This window comes from Eretmochelys imbricata, chromosome 2 (genome assembly GCF_965152235.1).
Source record: "Eretmochelys imbricata isolate rEreImb1 chromosome 2, rEreImb1.hap1, whole genome shotgun sequence".
NCBI classification, from domain to species: domain Eukaryota; kingdom Metazoa; phylum Chordata; order Testudines; family Cheloniidae; genus Eretmochelys; species Eretmochelys imbricata.
This window is the reverse complement of record NC_135573.1, coordinates 68,008,889-68,035,696: the sequence shown is the minus strand read 5'-3', so window position 1 is coordinate 68,035,696 and position 26,808 is coordinate 68,008,889. Positions and strand designations below refer to the sequence as shown.

General features: G+C 40.6%; 1 protein-coding gene across 4 annotated transcripts in view; it reads left to right on the top strand.

The window, feature by feature from the left end:
* Positions 1 to 26,808, top strand: part of TGS1 (trimethylguanosine synthase 1) — a 50,345-nt gene that overhangs the window by 11,107 nt on the left and 12,430 nt on the right. For 3 of the 4 annotated variants that reach the window (XM_077810259.1, XM_077810258.1, XM_077810261.1), the window contains 9 exons: positions 365 to 1,226; positions 3,641 to 3,761; positions 4,514 to 4,600; positions 5,441 to 5,615; positions 8,245 to 8,590; positions 9,883 to 10,065; positions 11,104 to 11,247; positions 13,260 to 13,478; positions 15,432 to 15,508. In XM_077810259.1, coding sequence (XP_077666385.1) covers positions 365 to 1,226; positions 3,641 to 3,761; positions 4,514 to 4,600; positions 5,441 to 5,615; positions 8,245 to 8,590; positions 9,883 to 10,065; positions 11,104 to 11,247; positions 13,260 to 13,478; positions 15,432 to 15,508 — 2,214 coding nt within the window. Of the gene's footprint in view, positions 1 to 364; positions 1,227 to 3,640; positions 3,762 to 4,513; positions 4,601 to 5,440; positions 5,616 to 8,244; positions 8,591 to 9,882; positions 10,066 to 11,103; positions 11,248 to 13,259; positions 13,493 to 15,431; positions 15,509 to 26,808 lie in introns of all 4 variants that reach the window. The other variant, XM_077810260.1, reaches the window with a different exon arrangement.

The following is a 26,808-nucleotide window of genomic DNA, read 5'->3' as shown; positions in this document are numbered from 1 at the left end:
GCCGAGGCTGGGAGCTATGGGGGAATCCCCTGTCACCCTGCAGGGCTGGGAGTTGGGGGGGAGGCCGCCGCCTGTGGCAGCTGGGAGCTGCGGAGGGTCCCCCCTGGCCACAGTGGCTGGGCTGCTGCAGGGGCTCAATGTCACAGAGGTTGTGGAAAGTCACAGAATCTGTGACTTCTGCGACCTCCATGACATACTCATAGCTTTACTCATGAGGGAAAAAATACTTCTGAGTAATGAGTGGAGGGCAGAAGCAGGAATATCCCTGAAGACAGAACAAGGAGGAAAGAATAAATTCTCCCTTGTGAGTTACTTGGTTCTGGGCATTTTTTAAAAACACATTTTATTTCTTTTTGATTTTTAGGCATCAGAAAATTCCAGAAAGAGAAATAAGATAGTGAAGAAGAAGAAAAAGTTGCAGCAAAAGCACTTGAATGAGATCATGCGGGAAACCTGGAAAGAAGATTGTGAAGACCATAACCAGTCTTTTTCAGATGATCCAGCTTTACATACAGAACAAACTGAGGAGAAAAAAACATGCCAGCTTCTGAATGAGGACAACTGTGAAAATAGAGATTGCCCTATTAATGATGCTTTACCCAATGAGCTGAAAGAGAAATGGGAAAAATATTGGAGTGAGTATGGAGAAGGTCTTCTGTGGCAAAGTTGGCTGGAGAAGCACATGGAAGTAGAATTGTCTGAGAATGCACCTACTTCTGAGCCTTGGAACTCTCCTGACACCCAGGAAAAGTGGAAGCAGCATTATAACGAAATATACTGGTATTACTGGGAACAGTTTCAGTACTGGGCAAGTCAAGGATGGACTGTTGACAGCCCACATAACGATGGCACTGAAATCAACGCATATAAACTCGAAACAGGTCTGCCAGGAGAAGTAGACTGTGTTAGTACAGATGCTGTGTCTCATCAAGTGCTGGACTCAGAACTTTCTTCTTATCCTCCCTCCAACATCAGCTGTAAAGAAAACCCTAGCTCATGTGATGAGCACCATAATGAAATCCTCTCTGGGATTAGTAACATAAATCTGGATTTGGAGGAAGTGGAGGAGAGCAAATTAACCCTAACAGTAATTTATGATGGCCATCAAATTCTGAGTTCAACTAGTAGTACAAGGCAGTGCCCTTGTGTTTCCAGCCAGAAGGAATCATGCAATGGAGGAACCACGAAAAGTGCATCTTCTGAAAATAAAAGCACAAACCAATCAGGTCCGTGTAGGATTTGCAAAAATTGATTCTGGTAATATTCCTCCAGATGTGTATCTCTTATTTAAAAAAAAAAAAACACTCTGGATGTACTAGAGAAGTGGTGGGATAGCAGTATTAATGCTTCCTTATTTTAAGTCTGTCTGCTATGCAGCTGCTATACTATCCATATACAGGAAAAGCTGTATTATCTGGCACTTTACAAACCAGAAAGCTCTATAAACTGGCATTTCAGGAGGAGGTGTGGGGCACGGGCTCTGGGAGGAGTTTGGGTGCAGGAGGAGTTTCGGGGTGCCAGATCTGGGAACTCCCACCCTCTTAGTTAACTGAAATTTTTGGCTTACTGGCACCCCCCCATTTCCCCAACATGCCATATAACAAAACTTTTACTATAAAAACACAGACCAATTGGCTTCCCCCTAGTATATATCTCACTCAGTAGGTTGGAGTAAATAGAACAGAAATAGATGTTTTAATAAATCTGGCCTGTGAAAGATCAATTTTGAAGGAAAGTCCTAATAAACATACAATCCTTTCTTCACTCCATCTTCTCATATCTGCCCCCAAAATGCTGTACCTGAAAATTTGGGTTTTGTTTGATTCAATGTATGTAATATCTCAGGGCAGCCGTCTGCTTACTGCACTATAAACTATTGGCTATGAACAAATCAAGTTGGTGGTACTGTATAAGCCAGATGGGCAAACTATGGCCCGTGGGCCACATCCGGCCCGTCAAACCATTTAATCTGGTCCTCAGCTCCAGCCAGGGAGCAGGGTCAGGGGCTTACCCCGCTCCACGTGGCTCCCAGGAAAGAGCTGGCATGACCCCCCTCCAGCTCCTACGTAATACACAGAGGCGTGGCCAAGTGGCTCTGTGCGCTGCCCCATTTGCAGGCACCGCCCTTTCAGCTGCCATTGGCTGTGGTTCCTGGCCAATGGTAGCTGCAGGGGCGGTGCCTGCGGACAGGGCAGAGCCGCGTGGCCGCACCTCGGAGCTGGAGGCGGGACATGCTTCCGGGAGCTGCTTGTGGTAAGCACCGCCTACAGCCTGCACACCTGAGGACCACCCCCCAAACCTCCTGCCCCAGCCCTGATCCCCCTCCCACCCTCCGAACCCCTCGGTCCCAGCCTGGAGCCCCCTCCTGCACCCCAAACCTCCAGCCCCACGCCAGAGCCCTCACCCCCCCAACCCGGAGCCCCCTCTCACACCCTGAACTCCTCATTTCTGGCCCCACCCCAGAGCCCGCACTCCCAGCCAGAGCCCTCACCCCCTCCCGCACCCCGACCCCCGATTTTGTGAGCATTCATGGCCCGCCGTACAATTTCCATATCCTGATGTGGCCCTTAGGCCAAAAAGTTTGCCAACCCCTGATATAAGCCATAGTTGACCAACACTGACTAGTGGAAATGCCAATTTATTTTGTAATATTGTCATGGACTACAACCAAAGTAGGGTTGATTTATCACATTGGGAGAGTGAAGCTACTTGTCACTGCAGGTGTTGGGCAGATTAGCTTGGAAGAGGGATGTGCTGATCGCTGGGAAGATGCAGTATTGTATGGCAGCTGAGACAGAATGCTGAGAGCTGATTCCAACTTTCTAGCATTCATGTGTCTTGGAGTGTAGGGAAAGTATCCCTTTTCCTTCTTCCGCCATTACTTCTGCCTGCCTGCACTCCTCAGAGGCAGCCCATATAACCCTTTTGTACTGCTCTGTGTTGTCTTCCCCTTAAGAAGAAGGGTGGAATATGCAAGAGCAGCCGTGGCTGAGGTGTTAGGAGAAACACCTGTATTATGCACTGCTGAGGAGTGTAGATAGCGGATAGATTTTCCCCCTTCTCCTGGCAGCTTCACAGAAACACCAGAGGCAGGAGCTTGGAGCCAACTCTCAGCAGCCTCCCCTCTCTCTCCTTTCCTTCTGAATGCCCTCTATTCACCTTAAATTGCTACCCCCAGCCCTGGGACTGCCAGTGGGTTGTTTGAGTGTTGCTGTGAGTTCTTTAGCCAATGTCACTGCACTATCCTGGCAGACTTGCTCTCAACCATTAAGATGAGACATGGGATGAAAATCCTAACTTATTAACTTGCAGTTATTTTTTGAAAAGGACAGGGAAGCCATGTGGGCATTGTCCTGTATAGACTTTTCATATATGGAAACCTTTGAGTCTTTAAAAGTGATGTTGCCAAATATGTAAAGGTCCTTTAAAACAGCAGAGGAAACATAGCTGTTGGTATGTTGAGACTTAAGATGGAGAAAAGCAAGGGTACATGTGGTTTGGTAATCACTTGTTTGTCAGACTCAAGTACATAATAGTGTACCTTTTTCAAAAAAAAACCCTCCAAAATATTTAGTTTTTTGTAGACTGGAGAAGAAATGATTGGACAAACAAAAACAGTGCTGTTTTTATGCCTCTTTAGATTCACAGGAGCCATCTAGACCAAATTCAGATGACAAAAGAGGATCACACAACAATGATAAGAAAGAAGACGAAGAAGAGGAAGAGCCACCTGAATATAAACATGCAAAAGTCAAGAGGAGGCAAGTAATAAATTAGTTTTTTCTATTTCTAAAATCTGTTTCTGTGTGTTCCTCTGTATTAGAACGGCTCCTAGCACAATCGGGCACTGATCCCTGATTGGATCTGTTGGCTATTCCTGCAATGCAAATAATAATAATTGGCTTTCCTACTTCCTTACCTTCCCATCTGAGAGCATGGAGCTTTTATGTTGGTTGGAGGTCTCTTTCTTTATTCCAAGGAAAGAATTTAGAGCCCTGACTTCCAAACTCTGAGAGGTGTATATACACACTTATCACCAGATTGCTAAATTGGGTGGGGTGCACCTTCTGTTGAGAATGGACTTGTTTATTTGTAATTGGCATAAAAACCTGCTTTTTTATTTTTGGGGATGGTGAGAGAAGGAATGGGAATGGTATTAAGTAGTTACTAGTTTAGGTGGTGATGCTGATATGTTAGTGTCGTTCTAGTAGCATAAGAACAAGAAATGCTTATGCCTTGAGGTAGAAAAAGCCTATTGTCTCCATTCATATGGACAGATTGCACTTGTCTAGCTTGTGACTTGGAGGATATAAATGGAAAGGTCACTGTGTGTGATACTTACTGATGTGTATATTAAAACTTCATTAATACTTGGGTTCTTCATGATGTAGCCTTTAAAACCCAGAAGATAAGAGTCAGCCAGAGTTAATGGGAATTTTCCTCTCTTAGTAGGAACTGTAATAAAAATGGTGACTTTTTATAGAAAGTAACCGACGTCTGGGTTTCTTTATAGCCATGAACTGGATGCAGATGAAAATCCTGTTGCGGATCCTGAGGAAACCTGTTCTCTTCTGGGATTCAAGCATGGTACAGGACAAAAGTAATGACTTATAAGCAAATTCAGTGTACCCCCACCCCCCAAAAATTAGCTCCTTTTACGCACTAGTTGGCCCATACCTATTATTTTCAAGTGTACCAGCAATCTCTGTTCCTTCTGACTGTTAAGTTATTTGAAAGTTATTTTGAAAATTAGTGTTTGTGCTTAATAAAACTATAGGTTTGTCTTTGGGTGATTGTAGGAGTGGAAAGGAGGGATGCAAAGTGTTAAAGGTGAATTAGAGAATAATAAAAGTGCTTTGAAGTGAAGGTAACAAGTAACAAAGGTTTAAATTAGATGGCATCCTAAAGTATAACTCCTTTTTTTGTTAAAATGCTTGTGGTTTTAGAAATATGAATTAGTCTCTTAAATTCTCTGGTCCTGAGGGCTCTAATTGTTAATCAGTTTTTAAAAGTTGGTGTCTAGTTAGGAGCCAGATAGGAACTTATTGCGGCTTCATTATATTAGGACAAAGCCGCTGTCCTGTTGATGCAGATGTTGACAGTGTTTTCATGATTAAATAAAACAGTTTCCATTGGCTCATGGCATGGTCTACAAACTTTGGGGGAGGATGTTCTAGTTTGGATCCATCCAGTATGGAATCCATTTTACTTGGCTCTGGGGCTGCTGTAAGATAAGGTGTCACTAACACACACTGTGTAATATGCAAATATTTTCATTTTATGGGGAGATCTGGATAGTTAAATTTGTACTTAGGCTGAAAAGTGTAATTTTAAGGTAATGTTTGGCCTGTCAAAACTGACAGTCTCTCTCAAACATTTCATAACAGCTGAATCCCACATATTTAAACTTCTGTTCTTAATCCATTCTTTTTGATTGCAGATATGGGGGAATTTCAAACTTTAGCTGCAGAAAGGTCCAGTATCTGGACAAAAATGCAAAGCTCAAATCCCAGTTCTTGGACATGCGCAAACCAGTGAAGAGAAAAAACAAACACCTCTTCTTCACAGAAGAGTCAGAAATGTTGTCTTGCCAAAAAAGTAAAACTTTGAGTAAGGTATAAGTATTTCTTATATGTTTATTTATTAGCACTGTTATAGCAAAGCGCCCTAACTGCGGTATCGTAGATGTATCCGTGTTTTTTCTGATAACTATTATTGAACTGTGAAAACAGGAGTGTTTAGGCCAGTAAAAATCAAATGAATACACATTATTAAGCATCAACCTGTGTCTCTTTATTGCTTACACATCTTTCTTTAGTCAGGTTTCAGAGTCAAAAGCACTCTAGTCAGGAAGCATATCAAAACAGTGAAAAACTCTTCACTGCGTTGTTTTGAAGAATGTCACTTTTTAAGAATGTCATCTTAACAGCCATCTTATATAAACAGCTTTCGTTACCTCTATATTCCTCGTTTGTTCAGTAATGTGTATATATGTTTCTATATATAGACCAGTGGTGGGCAACCTGCAGCCCGCGGGCCGGACGCAGCCCATCAGGGTAATCTGATTGTGGGCCACGAGATATTTTGCTGACGTTGACCATCCGCAGGCACTGCTCCCCCCTCCCCCCCAGCTCCCAATGGCCGTGGTTCTCTGTTCCCGGCCAATGGGAGCTGTGGGAAGCGGTGCCTGCAGGCGAAGGGGCCGCAGGGACATGCTGGCTGCCACCTCTCACAGCTCCCATTGGCCGGGAACAGAGAACTGTGACCACTGGGAGCTCTGGGGGGCAGTCCCTGCGGACGGTCAACGTCAGCAAAATGTCTCGCAGCCCGCAGTCGGGTTGCCCACCACTGCTGTAGACCACTGAATTACCTGCATTTTTAAATGCATGTGTTTTGCATTTTGAAACACATGCATTAACAGCGAGGAAAAAATATTTCTATGCTATAGTGAATTGTATACAACAGCATAACTTTTATATTGCACATAAAAATACCCCCAAAAAAGTTTATCCATTCACCTGTCCATCACCAGGACATTTGCTATATCGTTGCTGTGATCACACAAATCATTGATTTAGGTTTCAGCCAGACTGAACAGAAGCTACTAGATTGTTCACTATTGTAGACTGTAGCCATTGATGTTTAGTCATCACTTTTTCTCCCTTGTTATATTATTTTGATAACTTCAGTATTCTTGTTGGGTTTGTTTACCTGTACTTACTTTAATGTAATCTCAACCTTAACTCTATTTGAACAGATTTTTTGCCTTGGAATTTGTAACCTATTTAGAGAAACTTGTTTACAAGTGATTTTTCTGGTTAACAACCTCCTTTTTAAGATCTGTTATCTCACATTCTTCTAGGGCTCACAGGCTCTTCTAGGGCTCCAACTCTCCTATTGCAAAATTTATTTTCTAGTACTGGTGGTTAGTGGTGTGTTGGACCTTAAACTTGTCACTAAACTCACTGATCTAAGACTGAGTATTGCCCACCCTGCACCTGAGGCTAGTGTAATTCTAGGGAAAATTCCACTTTGGTGGGATTAAGAAAGAAATATGTGGCTATTTGAAAATAGCCGTATACTTCCTAAGGTTTACATGAGGGGGGCTGTCTCCTGCTGAGGTAAGCCCAGTCTTGCAAAGACAATAGCAGTAATGTTAAGGTTAACCATATGTGGAGATCTTTGAAGGATCAGGACTCCAACTGTTAACATTAGATAAGGTGTTCTGGTAGTTTTTTACCAGGGCATTTCACGTTGAAGATTTCTCTCTTTAGAAGAGAGAGAGAAGAAACTTATTTTGATGGAATTTCTTACTACGCACAGCCTTCCCTAGGTACAATTCAACAGATGAGGCAGCTAACATGGAGCTAATTTACATGCACTTTGTAGCCTTCTTAAATGCAGTTCACAGGATGAGACAAGTTAACTAAAAAGCTGTAAATTTGGCTTACACTTGCCAGCAAGTTTTTTATACTATATTTTCATCTGTAATGAATTCTGTGAAATTGGATTATTGTACTACTTATATTAATTAATTGCATGGATTTTGTCTCTTGCATACACAGAGAATGCGTATCTAAAGTTGTAAAGGAAAATTTGTATTATTATGTAATATCTGAAGAATTACTCTGATCATATATTGATTCATTGGCCCAAAGAAGCAGTTTTCACATTCACTTTTAACTGTGCAAACTTAACATTTTCAACTGTTTTTTTTTAGGGTAAATAATACGTTAATATGAACTATTGCTATATCAGTGGAAGAGACTTTTAAACTAGTGGTTCTCAACCAGAAGTACATGTACCCTTGGGGGTATGCAGAGGTCTTCCAGGGGGTACATCAACTCATCTAGATATTTACCTAGTTTTACAAAAGGCTACATAAAAAGCACTAGCGAAGTCAGTACGAACTAAAATTTCATACAATCACTTGTTTATACTGCTCTGTATTCTATACACCAAAAAGCAAGTACAATATTTATATTCCAGTTGATTAATTTTATAATTATATGGTAAAAATAAGAAAGTTTTTCATTAATAGTGTTCTGTGACACTGTATTTTTATGTCAGATTTTTGTAAGCAAGTAGCTTTTAAGTGAGGTGAAACTTGGGGGTACACAAGACAAATCAGACTTCTGAAAGGGGTACAGTAGCCTGGAAAGGTTGAGAGCCACTGTTTTAAACTACCTTGTTTCATCGTGATGGTGGTGCAATCTAATTATTTGTGATACTTGACCATTCCAGGTAGAGAAGTTCCTAAGACAGGTTAGTGAACCTGTGGAGGAGACTATGTCCCAGGAATCCTTTGCTCAGGATAAGGTGCAGGGCTCCTCTACAAGCAGTGACTCAGAGGAACAGGAAAGTTCACAAAGTAATAATTTCAGTGCGAAAAAGCATGACCCACTATCTTCCAGAATTGTTAGTTATGAACTTGGAACAAATAACCTTGAAGAAGAGGAGAAGGAAGATGCAACAGCAAGTGGCTCTATCTCTCAGAGCTCAGGAAGACAGGAATGTCATTCTGGACGACAGCTAGTTGCTCTGGATATTCCAGATTATCTTCAAGTGGAAACAGAAAGTGTGAGTCAAGGTACGTACAGTTTTTAATAACTGGAGGCAAATTGGTTATAAACTTTATCCTGTGAGGTTTCTTTACCAAGCTATTTGTCATTTTATATTTACTTAATGAAGCTTACTATATTCTTAAATGTTTGCAGTCAAAATCTTGCAAACTGAGATTTGGTTTGTGCAGTGCAGGTGAAGATAGCTTTGGCATTCTTTCTGAATAAATTCTGACCTTGCCACTGTTTTTAATAATGATTCTTTGGGGCTTGTTTTAATGAACAGCAGTTCGTCAATCTTCTTTACTCCCAGTGAACTCCCTCATTGCAGTTGCATTGTTTCAGTAGTGAGGAAGAGTCCTTAGTAGGGATTGATTCAATTAAAAAAGAAATGTCTGGACTGTCAGAGTTTGGATTCTTGGATATGTTATTGCACTGAGCCTCAAGGAACATATAATGTGTCAATACTAACATTACTTTATTTTCTAGGGGAAAAAAAATCCAGTATTTTATGAGCTTTTTTTATTATTATTTATTTATTTAACACTTACTATACTCCAAAGGAATAGGATTACTGAGGATTCCATATACATTCCATTATTTCTGTGGTTGTAGTTTTACTTATTTTAATATAAAATTGGTATTACATAATTCTTCTGTGTAAATCAGCTTTGATTCCTGGTTTAAATACAAAGCATAATTCAGTTGCTTATATTTGGTCACTAAATTGCCCTTTGATTTGGTTAACAGTTGTTAATTATGCAATGTCAACTATCTTGCCGTCTGCTGAAAAGAATGGTAAATCTGCTGAGGTTCACCCCTTGGCCAGTTAACCAGTCAGCCTAACAGTTAAGTCAGGGAAATAAGTACAGGAACCAAGCAGCCAAAGTAAGAAGACTTGACACTGGGGAGCAGGAGGATTTGACACTGTGGCAGGGTGGTGCTCCAACTGTAAATTCACCCCAAGTTCCTAATGCCACTCTGAGCTCTCATTCTCTTCCCTTTGCCCTGCCAATCCAAACCTTCCACAAGATACTTCATCAGTATTCCCCTTTCTGTCTTAATAATAGGTTTGTGGCCTAGTTATATCTGTACTGCAGATTTGGTATGGAACCACTGCAGCCTGCACAAACCTAACCATGAGTGTCTCTAGCTCAAGTTACCAACCCACAGAATCCTGCAAATGACCCCATATGGAATCCAGCAGTGTGCTTAGATAGTGTTATAATTGTTGCCGTATATCTACTTACATACTACAACCCTCACCCTTGGAATGAGGGATTGCTGGAATGATGCTAACTTTGTAATTTGGTGTTTTCAGTTGTAGCTGAACCAACCGAAAGAAGAAATCCCCAAAAGAAGAAAAACAAGAAGAAAAAAAAGAACAGAACCACACCACCATCTTTACCTGCTGAGATTGCTGCTGATCCTGAGCTGACCAAATACTGGGCACAGCGTTACAGACTGTTTTCTCGGTTTGATGAGGGGATTAAATTAGATAGAGGTATGTTATTAGCTGAAGCACGCAAACATTGCAGCGTAAAGGTATTTAAACCTGCACTTTCATCATCTGATAAGAAACAGCAAAGCAGAAGTGAATAATAATTTACATCAGTGTGGAATGTATGAACAAATTATAGTGAGCTGGTGCAGATTAGCATAGCTCATTGATTTCAATAGAGCTATGTTGATCTCTGCTGAGGATGTGCCACATATGTCAGACCTGATCTTTTCTGAAAATTGTGCTGCCTGTAATTATACCATATTCTGGTTGGTTAATTTGTGTCAGCAGTGATCTTCAGAAATCAGATGGCAAAAGGTGTAATCTGTATATGGCCAAATAAACTTCCGATGTTGAAATATGTTGATTACGTCATGTTTGCATATTAAATGCTCTAAATTTAGTCCGTTGCTAAAATACAGCTTTACGTAGATCAGTATGGGTTCTCCAAGGGAAAAAGTCATAAATTTGCAGAAAGACTAGTGATTGTAAAACAACTTCTTGTGGTTTTTTTATCATCTTATTTCAAGCAGTCCACATTTTCAAGCAGTCCCCATGTAAATATAAGGAGAAATATTAGGCATGTGGAACTTCAGTTATAAAGATCCATGTTCTGTCTTCTCTGCCATTTTATTTCAGCTCTGTTTCAATTTTAACAGAAATTCTGGGTGTGTTTGTAACAAAATGGCATTGTTGTGACTGAAGTGTAAACCATTATTTTTTCATCACAGTCTTGTAGAGCTTGATCCTATAAGGTGCTGAGCATTTTGGCTCAATCTAGCACTGAAGTACATGTTTAGCTGTAATTACATGAGTAGGCTGACTTTAGTGGGACTACTCCTGGACTTAAAGTAACCCACTGTATCGAATTAGTATTCAGAACCTTACAGGATCAACCCCATAGTACCCTAGTAAAATGCATGGTACCAAAGTTGCTGAGCTTAATTTAATGTTCAGCCTCTGTTTAGTTCTTTTGAATGATTGATTTTGGAAACAATTGACAAATTTTCTCTCCGTCCCTTCCCACACTGCCTCCATCAGAGGGTTGGTTTTCTGTCACACCTGAGAAGATTGCTAAGCATATTGCAAGCCGCATCAGGCAGTCCTTCAACTGTGATATAGTAGTGGATGCATTCTGTGGAGTTGGAGGAAATGCTATTCAGTTTGCCTTGGCATCAAAAAGAGGTAATAATCTGTTTGTATAACGTGATTTCCCCACCCCATCCTCTGTTCTCTCTGCAAGCAGTCTTGATACTGGCTTTCTGCATGTGTTTTACCTTATTCATTATGTTCTACTGCAATATATACTATTGATGAATTTTTTTACTCCAGCATAAGCATGTCATTGTTTATATATTTGAAAAAAACAGGGCTGCTCTTGTATTTCTGCCGGGCATATTTTAATCAGTTTATTTTAGCCAAAGATGATCACTTGTTGCATTATTCAAAGTTATTTTATTTATCACGTGTTCTAGTAAAATAGCTAACCTGTATGATGTGTATATCCCAATCCCAAGTAGACTCCCATAGCTCTGTAGGGATTCGGCTGGGATAATTTAATATAAAAACAAATAACACAGGGGCTACAATACTGATTAAAATTAAAATGAATAATACAAATTAATGACGACCCTCCATTTTTTATTTGAATGAAGCTGCTGCAAAATTTCCAGTCTCCCACATCAAAGTGATGCAGAATCTAAGGAATTTGCTCCGGAAGTTAGCTCCATCTTGTAACAGACTTCCTGGGACAATGCCTATGACAAACTAAGGGGCATCGTTGACTGGCTCTGAGCAAAATGCCATCTAGTCCTCCCTAGCCAAAAGGAGCTGAAAAGAATTTGGGAGGAAAATGCTCTTCACTCTAACAAGTTAAGAAAAACAGTGTATAAGATATGTTCACAAGAATAGTTTTTCTCAAGAAATCATTTATCAGGTTTAATAATTCCACAGTCCCCAAGAATCTTTTAGGTTTTTTTTTTATTCAGTTGATCTGATTCTGATGAGGCCCAGAAAGTTAAGCTAATCAGCAGTGTATGTGTCAGGAGAGCAGCTTACAGCTTCTTGTTTCCATGACAACTGTGCAGTATGCCATTGTATGCCACTCATAAGCACATTACATATGGAGTATAAAATACTGCCAGTAATAGGAGCACATGCTGGTGCAGCTGAGCCAGTTGCTGCAAAGTAATATTAATCTAAAATTAGCATATTTTTACATTGCTAATCTATTGCTACTGCACTAATGAAGTGAAAGCAACTTCTTCAGTGAAAACATATAATACTCAATATTCTGCTCCATGGAATCTGTCACTAAACATTCATGGGTGTGAAGCAGATTCATATTCTAGTGCTGAATATTTTCTGGGGAGGGAAGGTGATGTGATCTATGCTAAATTTGGCAGCTCACATTCAGTTATTTCTGTAACAATTCTTTTCATCTAAACTTAGTTTTTTTCTTTATATTTTGTGGCTGAGTTTTGTGTAAATGTTTATACTATATCAGGTGCACACAGTTTCAGTTTACTTTTCAGAAGAGTTATTGATTAGTGTCATCTCTTGCAGCCTGTCTTTCATTTATTCTTGGGGTAAGATCAGCTGCCAGCCAAGTAGTTTGAGCCATGTATCCTAGGGGGTTTTGCTGGTGTCAAGGAAAGGAGTCTTTGCCCTCCCAGAATGCATTACCTACCAGGGCTCCAGCCCAGTGTTGAGTTGGTGGATCAACATAGTAGCAGATGCACAGTTCCAAATACCCCAGGTCAGGAATGCACAGGGAGCCATTGCAGAACTGTGCTTCACAGGATGTTTTGGGTATATACAACCACAGCCAGCTTTCCCAAATCTCACCTGCTTTCCCTCCTTCGTACAGTGTGAAACTCTACTGTTTCTGCAGTGTCTGGGAACCTCCGCTTTGCAGTGTTGGAGGGTAAGAATTTGCCCCTCTGAGGAAATAGTTTGGTGTGCTTTAGCAACAAGATTGAAATAATTGGCTGTTGGTATATGCCAAAAGGTATACATATTTATAGAAGTCACGATTGGGAACACAAAATTAGTGGGTTTATAAATGTGTTCTGCACCTGAGAACTACAATATAGCACCTTAACCAAAGGAACATCTTGTTTTGGCAAGCAATATGGACATCTGTGAGCTTGTGTGTTTCATAGTGTTAATTCTTTTTCCTTTCACCTTATTTTCAGTGATTGCGATCGATATTGACCCTGTTAAGATCAGTCTTGCCTGCAATAATGCAGAAGTGTATGGAGTAGCCGATCAGATAGACTTCATATGTGGAGACTTCATGCTGCTGGCTTCTCATATAAAAGCAGATGTTGTGTTCCTCAGCCCCCCGTGGGGGGGTCCTGACTACGCCACGGCAGAAATCTTTGATGTTAGAACAATGATATCGCCTGATGGATATCCTTTGAAAGTCGTATGTTCACAGCAATAGCTCTCACACATTAACAAGAGCTTCACTTCTTTTAGCAGGAGAAAACAATGCAGGATTCTTTGGCTCTGTCTTGTTCTGTTGATAGTTTGGGCTCCTTTGAACTTGATTTGGAATTGCAGGTGCACAGCACTCTTGAAAATCAGGCCTTGGATGTGTGAGGTTGGATACCCAAAACTGAGGTGCTCAGAATTAGTGGACACACTTACGAAACTTGGTCCTTGGTGACTTGCCCATGCAGAGAGTAGTGTTAGAGCTGAGGTTAATGCTCAGGAGCACCTAGGTTCAAGATCGGTATGCAGTGGATGTAGATCACGTGTCTCCAAAAATGATCAAAAATAGTTGTTGATGTCGCTTTTGATTTTTTTCTTCTTTCAGTTAAAAAAAAAAATGAAGTATATTTGTTTGAAAACATGATCTTGTTGCTTTGGATTTTTCATATGTTCCCTGCCTCTGTTTTCTTCCTTGAGGCCATGATCTTAAGTGACATGATCTTCTTCACATTAATCAGTTGCGGTGTTGCAACCAGAGGATTATGGGACAGATTTTTTCTCCTTCTGTAACAGAGGATTTGGTCTTATGGATTCAAATGAGGAGTAAGCAGCAGGAACATATGAAGACTCTTAAGCAACTGTTGCCTTTTTCTCATGCAACTGTACTTAATTATTAAAAATAAAAAAAAAAAACGAGTGGGTGAGAGTAGGCAAAGTTGTCTGAAAAGCAGACTTCTATTTCAAAAAAATTAATGAGACTGTGGTAGGTGTCTAAATCTGTGCATCACTGTTAATGGCATTTGTCATGCTGATAATAAAACCAAGATATTCGTAGTATTTTGCTTTGTTTTGATATCCGGCTTTTTGGCAAACAAGAAAACTTTTTTTCATGTAGGCAGCAATGCATAAAGCATGTGATAAGACCCATCTGCAGGCTATAGAAATACATCAGCTTTCTAAATTATAGTAAAAAGCCCCCAAACAAACATAGTGCCCTAATTACCTATCTGCATGTTTATTAGGTGATATGATTTGTATCAGATTTTTAAAAATACAGGCAATCTTTAATTAAATATAAATAAACTATACATCTATTCTTAAGATATTTTGTTCAAAATTGAAAAAAATAACCTGTTTTAAAAGTGTAAAACAGATAAATTCTGTTTTAAAAGCTAGGATTTCTACTAGCGTTTCCCCATTTATAAATTATTTATAAAACATTCATCGAGTACTCCTGAGCTCCTTTCCAGTGTATTAAAATATTTCATATCAAAATATAAATTGATGTAACCAGACAACTTTCCCTAACTCAAAAAATTACCTACAAAAACACATGGGCTGTGTTTCAGAGTTAGTTACCTATTTTCTTATTGTTTTATGAAAAGTACATCCTTTTTATTTAGAATCTTTTTCCAGACTGTCTAAAACATAGCAGATGACTGTATCCTAGGAAACCAATCAATAGCACAAAGCAGTCTTATTATTACTGGATCATTTCTGTACTGATATTTTGTGGCATCCTGGTGGCCTCTTGGTAACTTTATATTGAGTGTGTGTGTGTATAACTTTAAATTAATCTTTTATATATGCGTGATTAATTAGAAGGATCAAGCCAGAATATGGGATAGAAAATAGCCAGCAAACGAAAAATGTGCGACAGTTTTAACAGGTACTATTTTCATTTTAAGAAACCATTTTAGTGAAACACTGACACATGAAACACTTCATAACATCTGGGCAAATTTATGGAATGTGAGGAGTTTATCCATTTTGGTAGTGCTAGGTCTGACATTTCAAAAGAGTATCTAATACGTAGCACCAATAGACTAATTAGAAGAATGTAATGTCTCTAATCACTAGATTGGGGATATTCTAACATAGCAAATGAACCCAAGTGAAGCTTTTATTTTTTCCTTTATTGGTCTCTACATTTGAAATTTTCAGGCTGTCCCAGAAGATCACAAACAACATTGTGTATTTCCTGCCACGCAATGCTGACATTGACCAGGTAAGTTATCATTCACAAGCAGCTTTCAGAAGCAACTTTGCTGATATAAATTGATTTTTGTAACCTTATTCAAATGAATCAGTTGTTGTAGTACAGGCCTATAGTTAATAACTTTTACCTTTACAACATATCTTAACATATTGGGAAACTGGATAGTGAATAACTCATGTCAGTTTGTTTTTCCTTACTGCATTCTAGAACAACAGTACGTTACTCTCTCAATTTTGTGTGCCGCTCTCCTCCAAACTCCTATATGCTTCTATCAGGGTGTGTAACTAATGCTTCTTCATATCAATCAAACCAGTTATAGCATGTGTCTTTAACCAGCGCTGGACTTGAGGAGAGTTGTTGAATAATAAAGCTCAGTATTCAGATTTTCAGTACATAAAGAAAGCTGAAGAAAATCATTATACATCCTGGAATACCAACTTGAGTAGTGTCTTAGGTAATGTACAAAATAAACATGTTTCGGGCTCTAGAATATCAGTGTGCTGCTAGAAGCAGAGCTGACATTAGTTACCTATGCAATTGCTTGTTCACATATAGGCAGCCCATGAACATAAATGACTAGATGATCCAGAGATATGAAAGATCATATAAACAAAATACTTGTTCTACCAGCATACACTTACTGCAGGAATTTTCATTATTAAATTATGTCATGTGCAATGTGAAATTCATTGGCCATTATGAATGGCTGTAGCTCATGAAAGTTTATGCTCAAATAAATTGGTTAGGCTCTAAGGTGCCACAAGTACTCCTTTTCTTTTTGCGAATACAGACTAAGACGGCTGTTACTCTGAAACCTGTAAAGTGGAACAGTTATTGTCAGTATTAGTAGAAGCTAAATAATCCCTTTTGGTTGGGATATACTAATAACATTTGGTAAATAGGTATAGTGAATGTTCTGCACTGTATCTCTTCCAAGTGATTGACTTAATTTCCTCTCCTTACAGTATGCGTTAATCTATACAGAATTTGTAGTTTAAGGCCAGAAGGGACCACTGTGATCTAGCCTGACCACTTGCATAACACAGGCCATAGAACCGTCCTGAATAAATTCCTGTTTCAAGTCCAATAGCTGTGGTTGAACTAGAAAAATATCCAGTCTTGATTTTAAAATCTCCAGTGATGGAGAATCCACCACAGTCCTTGGTAAATCTTTCCAGTGGTTGATTATCATCACTATTAAAAATGTGCACCTTATTTCCAGGTTGATTTTGTCTAGCTTCAGCTTTCAGCCATTGGATCTTTTATATCTTTGCCAGCTAGATTGAAGAGCCCTTTCGTATCAAATTTCTGTTCCCCATTTAGATACTTGTAGATTGGCCAAGTCATCCTTTAACCTTCTTTTTCTTTGTTAGACTCAAGGATCTCAATCTATTTAGTATATCACTATAAAGCATGTTTTCCAATCCTTTAATCATTCTTGTGGCTCTTCTCTGAAACCTCTCCAGTTTCTCAGCATCCTTCTTGAATTGTGGACACCAGGAGTGGACACACTATTTCAATAGTGGTTATACCAGTGCCAAATACAGAGGTAATATAATGTCTTTACTTCTACTCCATATTCCCGTGTTTACACGTCCCAGGTTCACTTTAGCCCTTTTCGTCATAACATCACACTGGGAGTTCATATTCAGCTGATTATCCACCATGACCCCCAAGTCTTCTTTAATCACTGTTTCACAGGATAAAGTCCTCTATCTTGTACATATGGCCTGCATTCTTTTTGTCTTGATATAGACCTAACATTTGGCCCTACTGAATGCATGTTGTTTGCTTGCACCCAATTTAGCAAGTGATTCAGATTGCTGAGTATTAGTGACCTGTCCTGTTCATTATTTACCATTCCTGCAATCTTTTGTGTCATCTGCAAACTATCAGTGGTTTTGTTTTCTTCCAAATCACTTATACAGATGTTAAGTAGTGTTGCACCAAGAACCAATCCCTGTAGGACCCCACTAAAAAAATACCCACTTTATGATTGTCAAGGTTCCTCCCCCACTCTGAACTCTAGGGTACAGATGTGGGGACCTGCATGAAAAACCTCCTAAGCTTATCTTTACCAGCTTAGGTCAAAACTTCCCCAAGGTACAAAATATTCCCCCCCGTTGTCCTTGGACTGGCCGCTACCACCACCAAACTAATACTGGTTACTGGGGAAGAGCTGTTTGGACGCATCTTTCCCCCCAAAATACTTCCCAAAACCCTGCACCCCACTTCCTGGACAAGGTTTGGTAAAAAGCCTCACCAATTTGCCTAGGTGACTACAGACCCAGACCCTTGGATCTGATAACAATGAAAAAGCATTCAGTTTTTTACAAGAAGACTTTTAATAGAAAATAGAAGTAAATAGAAATAAAGAAATCCCCCCTGTAAAATCAGGATGGTAGATATCTTACAGGGTAATTAGATTAAAAAACATAGAGAACCCCTCTAGGCAAAACCTTAAGTTACAAAAAAGATACACAGACAGAAATAGTTATTCTATTCAGCACAATTCTTTTCTCAGCCATTTAAAGAAATCATAATCTAACACATACCTAGCTAGATTACTTACTAAAAGTTCTAAGACTCCATTCCTGGTCTATCCCTGGCAAAGACCCAGCATACAGACAGACACAGACCCTTTGTTTCTCTCCCTCCTCCCAGCTTTTGAAAGTATCTTGTCTCCTCATTGGTCATTTTGGTCAGGTGCCAGCGAGGTTACCTTTAGCTTCTTAACCCTTTACAGGTGAGAGGAGCTTTCCCCTGGCCAGGAGGGATTTCAAAGGGGTTTACCCTTCCCTTTATATTTATGACAATGATAATTCCCAGTTTAGCTACATTTTGAGATGTTAATCAATTTTTAACCAATTTAATATGTGCCAATTGATATTGTAGCATTCTAGTTTCTGAATTTAAGTTTAGTGCTGTACCAAGTCAAATGACTTACAGAAGTTTATTACATCAATGCAATAACCTTTATCAACCAAACGTGTAATTTCATCAAAGAGAGATTTTTGTCAAGTTAGATCTTGTCAAGTTAGTTCTCCATCACTGGAAATTTTAATTCAAGATTGGATGTTTTACTAAAAGATATGTGTATCATAGAATATCAGGGTTGGAAGGGACCTCAGGAGGTCATCTAGTCCAACTCCCTGTTCAAAGCAGGACCAAGAATTGAAACAAGAATTGTTTTGTGGAAATCCTGTAGCTTGTGTTACCCAGCTCAGACTAGGTGATCACAATGATTCCTTCTGGTCACGAAATCTATGAATCATAATAGAAGTCTTGGGCAGAGTCAGGAAAAGAATCCAGCCCTCTTCTGTCTCACTGTACTGCCTTAACCACAAGAGAACGTCCATACTCTGCTTAGAACTTTGTCTAATTCATTGTCCATCCTGTGCACTGAATGAGGCATGCCTGCTGTAGAACAGACAATTTTTAACTACATCCTCATATACTATTATGATGCATGGTGGCTGAACCATTTGAGCTGAAACTTTAAACTAAAATCTTCACCTTGAGGCAAAGAGCAAGCACGGAAAACTTCTGCCTGAAAAATTAATCTTTGGCAGAGTTTTATGAGCAGTTGAAAACAGAATCATATAGTGTTAGGCTCCCTCATCAATAAGCATCACTACCAGCTCTGTCTGTAATGTGAAAAGGTGTTTGGTAAGTGTGACCCAAGGTGCCTAGGGTAGCCCACACTGAAAAAGGTCAGGCTGCAAAAAGGAGAGTAGATTCTCCTAAAGCTGGTGGTTAACACTGTAGTTAGATTCACCAATCAGTCACAGACTGTGCTCCTGATCTCCCACACTGGTTATCAAGAAGCTGACAAAAAGAAATTACACAGCCCCCTTTATTGCATTCCAGTTTCTGACTTCCAGTCAGCAAATAGGTCCAGCAAAGTGAGAAGTTATTTAAAACTCTATTCTAAACTGTATTTAAAACTACACAAAATGTTCTTCCGATCCCCAGAGGGCCAGCCACATTACCAGATCAATACTAGTTTGGATCTTACCCAGAATACCACTCTGCCAGCCAATCCTTTAGTATCTAAAACAAAGGCTTATTAGAAAAGAAAAGAACAAGAAGAGAGTTGTTAAATGGTCAAAGCAATCAGAGAAGCAGGATGGAAGACAAAATGGAAGTGATGCAACTGCCTTTTTGTACAAGCCACATGGCAAAGGATATATCCTCTGTCCCAAACACAAGCTCACAGCACATGGGGATGGAAAAGTTCTTGGGAGTCCCCTGTCCACAGACATGTCCAAACATGTCCTGCTGACTCAAAGGCATAGCCCCTGGCTTCTCTCAATGGGTTCATTAATACACCTGGATTACCCTTGATGGGCCATCAAACAGGCTAGATAGTGCTGATGCCAGTTTGTCTGAGGGTGTCACCCAGAAACACAGCACAGGTTTGAGATGCAGGTATATTACATGTATTTATAACTCATGATACAAAAATGATACATACATATAAACAAGATTATCATACTTAGCAAATCATAACTTTGCCACTGATACCTTACATGGCGTATCTTGTAAGAGTCATTGCAATTTTATAATATTGGTATCAATAATATAAATGACAAGGAGTCCGGTGGCACCTTAAAGACTAACAGATTTATTTGAGCTTAAGCTTCTGCGGGTAAAAACCTCACTTCTTCAGGTGCGTGGAGTGCAAGTTACAGATGCAGACATAAATATACTGACACATGAAGAGAAGGGAGTTACCTCACAAGTGAGGTAATGAGCCAGCCACTCCCAGTCCCTATTCAAGCCCAAATTGAAGGTGTTAAATTTGCAAATGAATTCTAGTTCTGCTGTTTCTCTTTGAAGTCTGTTTCTGAAGTTTTTTTGTTCAAGTATAGCTACTTTCGAATCTGTTATAGAACGTCCAGGAAGATTGAAGCGTTCTCCCACTGGCTTTTGTGTGTTACCATTCCTGATGTCCAATTTGTGACCATTTATTCTTTTATGTAGGGACTGTCTGGTTTGGCCAGTGTACATGGCAGGGGGGCATTGTTGGCACATGATGGCATATATAACATTAGTAGACATGCAGGTGAATGAGCCTCTGATGGTATGGCTGATGTGGTTGGGTCCTCTGATGGTGTCACTAGAGTAGATATGGGGACAGAGTAGGCAAAAAGGTTTGCTACAGGGATTGGTTCCTGGGTTAGTGTTTCTGTGGTGTGGTGTGTAGTTGCTGGTGAGTATTTGCTTCAGGTTGGGGGGCTGTCTGTAAGCGAGGACTGGCCTGCCTCCCAAGGTCTGTGAGAGTGAGGGATAAGTTGTAGATAGTTGATAATGTGCTGGAGAGGTTTTAGCTGGGGACTGTACATGATGGCCAGTAGTGTTCTGTTATTTTCCTTGTGGGGCCTGTCCTGTAGTAGGTGATTTCTGGGTACCCGTCTTGCTCTGTCAATCTGTTTTCTCATTTCCCCAGGTGGGTATTGTAGTTTAAGAACGCTTGATAAAGATCTTGTAGGTGTTTGTCTCTCTCTGAGGGATTGGAGCAAATGCGGTTGTATCTTAGAGGTTGACTGTAGACAATGGATCGTGTGAGGTATCTTGGATGGAAGTTGGAAGCATGTAGGTAAGTATAGCGGTCAGTAGGTTTCCGGTATAGGGTGGTGGTTATGTGACCATCACTTGTTTGCACTGTAGTGTCCAGGAAGTGGATCTCTTGTGTGGATTGGTCTAGGCTGAGGTTGATGGTGGGATGGAAATTGTTGAAATCTAGGTGGAATTCTTCAAGGGCCTCCTTCCCGTGAGTCCATATGATGAAGATGTCATTAATGGAGCGGAAGTAGAGGAGGGGCGCTAGGGGACAAGAGCTGAGGAAGCGTTGCTCTAAGTCAGCCATAAAGATGTTGGCATACTGTGGGGCCATGCGGGTACCCATAGCAGTGCCACTGACGTGAAGGTGTAAGTTGTCCCGAAATCTGAAATGGTTGTGGGTGAGGACAAAGTCACAAAGCTCCGCCACCAGATGTGCCGTGGCCTCATCAGGGATACTGTTCTTGACAGCTTATAGTCCATCCTCATGTGGAATATTGGTATAAGGAGCTTCTACATTCATGGTGGCCAGGATGGTGTTTTCAGAAAGATCACCAATGCATTGTAGTTTCCTCAGAAAATTGGTGGTGTCTTGAAGATAGCTAAGAGTGCTGGTAGCGTAGGGTTTGAGAAGAGAGTCCAAATAGTTAGATAATCCTGCTGTAAGAGTGCCGATGCCTGAAATGATGGGCCATCCAGGGTTTCCAGGTTTATGGATCTTGGGTAGCAGATAAAATACCCCTAGTCAGGGCTCTAGGGCTGTATCCGTGTAGCTTTGTTCCCGTGCTGTAGCAGGGAGTTTCTTGAGCAGATGGTGTAGTTTCTTTTGGTACTCCTCAGTGGGGTCAGAGGATTGTGGCCTGTAGAATGTGGTGTTGAAGAGTTGCCTGGCAGCCTCCTGTTCATAATCCGACCTGTTCATGATGACTACAGCACTTCTTTTGTCAGCCCTTTTTATTATAATATCAGAGTTGTTTCTGAGGCTGTGGATGGCGTTGCGTTCTGTACGGCTGAGGTTATGGGGCAAATGGTGCTGGCTGTTCACAATTTCAGCCTGTACACGTCTGCAAAAGCACTCTATGTAGAAGTCCAGTCTGTCATTTTGACCGTGTAGAGGAGTCCACGCAGAATTCTTCTTGTAGTGTTGGTAGGAGGGTTCCTGTGGGTCAGTGCATTGGTCAGTGGTGTGTTGAAAATATTCCTTAAGTTGGAGACGACGAAAGTAGGCTTCCAGATCACCGCAGAATTGTATCATGTTTGTGGGGGTGGTGGCGCAGAAAGAGAGTCCCCGAGATGGGACAGACTCTTCCGCTGGGCTAAGTGTGTGGTTGGATAGATTAACAATATTGTTAGGTGAGTTGAGGGTACCACTGTTGTAGCCCCCTGTGGCGTGTAGGAGTTTAGATAGTTTACTGTCTCAGATAGCTTACTGTTTCAGAAACAGACTTCAAAGAGAAACAGCAGAACTAAAATTCATTTGCAAATTTAACACCATTAATTTGGGCTTGAATAGCGACTGGGAGTGGCTGGCTCATTACAGAAGCAGCTTTGCCTCTTCTGAAATTGACACCTCCTCATCTGTTGTTGGGAGTGGACTACATCCAGCCTGATCGAATTGGCCCTGTCAACACTGGTTCTCCACTTGTGAGGCAACTCCCTTCTCTTCATGTGTCAGTATATTTATGTCTGCATCTGTAACTTTCACTCCATGCATCTGAAGAAGTGAGGTTTTTACCCACAAAAGCTTATGCTCAAATAAATCTGTTAGTCTTTAAGGTACCACCGGACTCCTTGTTGTTTTTGTGGATACAGACTAACACAGCTATCCCCTGATACTCAATAATATAAATGGTCACCCATATTCCATACATTATCAGAGTAAGTACTAATGCAGAAGGATTATTCCGGAAAAATTGTGCCCATCCCAGTTTATAAACAGCAGGGTTTTTAGAATGTTTTGTTCAGGATATAAGAAGACAAACAAATTGTTTTTAGTTTTCATTCCTTCTTCCCCTCACTATTACTTAAATAACATTACGTTTGTTTAGTACTGGAGTGTACAAGGTGGCAAAACACAAAAAAGCAAAAGAAGTAGAATAGGAAATCCCATCCCCCAGAGAACTTCTAATGAGATTTGTCATACAGGATCAGGCCATTGGTCCTTCAAGTCTGGTATCTTGCCTACAGGAGCGGCCAATTTCTAATTTTATTTTTTAACTGGGGGGGTGGAAAAATCCATAATGTACCAAGCCAATTTGTGCTATGTTGTACATGGCAGGGCAATTCCTAAATGATCCCAATGGAGGTCAGTTGCACCCTGAATTATAAGGTTTTATTACCTCTATATTACGATGAGCAATTACAGACATTGTTATTGGCCATATAACTATTCATCCCCTTTTTGGTTCCACCTACAATATCTGGCTCTGCAACCTGTGATGTTCATTCTGTGTGGAATTCACAGTGTGCAGCATAAAGTGTTTCTTCTTATTCATTTTTAAATTTAGTCTGCCATTAATCTTTAATTTAGTGCTTGTTTTATGTGAAGGCTTGGAAGGATTAGGTTTTTACTGGTAATTATCTATGAACATCGATTTCACTGTACACATACAAACCAATGAAGAGATATTTCTGTTGATAATCAAAATTTAGGCAATGTAAGAAAAATGCTGCTTGAGAAGTTAGTTTAATGTAAGGCTGTTTACTTTGTCATCATCATGTCAACATATACAATTTGTGTTTTACGTTATAAAGCTTCAGCTTTTTGAACCTCAACATCTGTTGTTGTTCTAAAATTATTCTTATCCTGATTGTCTGCCTTCCCATAATTTCCCACAACTGTGAAAATTTAAAATTGATAACAATAAAAACTGAAAATAATGTGTCAATTATTTTTAAAAATTGAATTCTATCAAGGCCATTTGTGTGACATCTGTAATTAGGAAGCACTAGTGTATATATACTACTGTATCCCTTGATAATCTTTCATAATCTTGTTGCTGTTCAAAAAAGAAAAAGGAGAAAAATGCAAGAACAGATGTTTGACATTATATTTGTAGAAATGGAAAATGCTTCACTTCTCTCTCTTACCATTTGGGAAGGTTATCTTCCATATATGCACGTAGAATTAATACTCCTTATCAAATCTTCTCCGTGTGCTGGCCAATGTAGTAAACGTCCTTACCCTAGATGGCTATTTGGAGCCTACTGTCCTAGTAGATGGCAGGCAGAAACTTCCAATATAAGCAGTATCACAGCATGAAACAAGAAGCGGGAGAGGAAGTACAAAAAAGCTCAAAGGGAATCTTTGCATAGGATCGCTCATTTGATGAATGAGAGTGGTCAGTTCTTCAGTGCCCTAGCACTGTCACACGTTGACACTGTCTGCCGTGTTAGCCATGCACAAGACTGTAGAGTATTAAAACATCTGGAGGCTGAAAGAGGCAGATTAATGAAATAAGATGAAATGCATGGGCGGCTAGTGACTTGACTGTTGGGGGAGGCTAGCCCCCAGCCCCTCCCCTTGTGCCCAATGCCCCGCCCCTCCCCATCTGCCACTCTCTTCTGCCCTTCCCTGTGTCACAGGAGCCCAGAGCACCCCCACCGCGGCCCCCAGCACGGGGTGGACAGGGGGCAAGGCCCTAGTCATGGTGCGCTGGGCAACAGTGCTATGGGCCCTGCCTACGATACCCACTGCCCATGGTCAAATGTTACTTTTGAGGAGAATAAAGATGGGGAAAACAAATAGTTTGTTGGGGAAACTCTGATTTGGACGTTTTAAACAATATTGGGTGACTAGATTGTCTGACCTTCTAGGTTTGCAAAGAAAACTTTAAAAAGCTAAGTTTGATTCGTACAAATTCTTTACAGACTTTTTCTTAAGATTTGTGTTTTCCAGAGTCAGAAAAAGGTGTGGTTTTAATTTGGTTGCTCTCATATTATTTTATAATAATAATTTAGGCATTTAGGTGCCAAAATTTCTTTTCAGAATGGAAGTTAGGCTCCTAAATCATTTAGGAGTTGCAACACTAAGTGCCACAGCGCCTAAATACTTCTAAAAATCTGGGCCGTAGCCCCTAGTTTAGACAGTGTACTACACCTTCAAAAGCATTTTATGTGTCTATAGTCAACCTTAGGGAAGAGCTGATACACTTTTCCCCCAGTCTATATAGTCAAGTGTTTGGGCCTTGTCTACAGACAAATTGCACTGATTGAACTAAGCTGATTTTAGTTAAATTTGATTTAGTTAAAGGTGCAAACCCCTGGGTAAATATACTTTTTCTGATGTATCCAGTTTTAAACCTATATAGCTTGCACCTGTAAACTTACCAATGCAGCCTAAACCAATACAAACCAGGTGTAACCATGGTGCAACTTTTCCTATGTCTACACGGGGGGAAAGGGGTATTTTTCTTTTTACAACTAGATAGCTGTGTTGCTGGAAAATCCTAGTACAGATAAAGCAAGTGGTAAGTTTATTTTGCTCTAGCTGGTCAGGTTGAACTCCAGGCTCATTTCTAGGATTCATCTTGACCAGCTACATTGAGGTAAAACTGACACTTTCCTTTTCTATACTAGCTGTGTGTTTAATAAAAAAAACCCCAAACTCTTAGAGTCTAGTGTCGATGAGACTGCCTTCGTGTGCTGAGTAGGCCTTACTGGTAAAACTCTTTGCCTTAAATTTGGGGCTTGTCTACACTACTGCTTAAGTTGATGTGTGAAAAAGCCACCCCTCTGAGCAACGTAAGTGGACTTAAAGCGGCATCCACACCGCGCTGGGTCGACAGGAGATGCTTTCCCACTGATCGCTTCCGTCTCTCATTGAGGTGGAGTAATTATGCCTAGGGCTCCGTGTTTTGTCCTGGAGGTTGTGGAAGTCCATGACTTTCCGAGACCTCCATGACTTTCCGAGACCTCCATGACTTTCCGAGACCTCCATGACTTTTGCAGGGGCCAGTTTGGCTGATCCCAGGGCACAGCCACACCAGCCACTGCTCTAGCAGCCCCCGACAGCAGTCCCCAGTCGGCTGGAGCAGCTGTGGTCCACTGGCCCTGCACCCCCACCCCTGCAGCGATGCCCCACTCCCTGCAGCAGCCTCCCAGCCCACTCCACCCCAAGATTTAGTCACAGGTGTTTTTAGTAAAAGTCATGGACAGGTCACGGGCTGTGAATTTTTGTTTATCGCCCATGACCTGTCCATGACTTTTACTAAAAACACCTGTGACTAAATCATAGGCTTAATTATGCCGATAGGAGAGCACTCTCCCATTGGCATAGCGTGTCTTCCCCAGACACGCTACAGTGGAGTACACTAGCCCTAGGTAAGGTGCAATTTATCAAATTGTTTCTCTTCTGTTAATTCTTCTATCTCTAGAGGGAGCAGTAGTATTACTAAAACATGGGGAAAAGTGTTAAAGAAATTTACAAGAAACTTCAAATCAGCGACACTGCTATGGGTACCCGCATGGCCCCACAGTATGCCAACATTTTTATGGCTGACTTAGAGCAACGCTTCCTCAGCTCTCGTCCCCTAATGCCCCTACTGTACTGGCGCTACATTGATGACATCTTCATCATCTGGACCCGTGGAAAAGAAGTCCTTGAGGAATTCCACCATGATTTCAACAATTGCCATCCCACCATCAACCTCAACCTGGACCAGTCCACACAAGAGATCCACTTCCTGGACGCTACGGTGCTAATAAGCGATGGTCACATAAACACCACCCTATACCGGAAACCT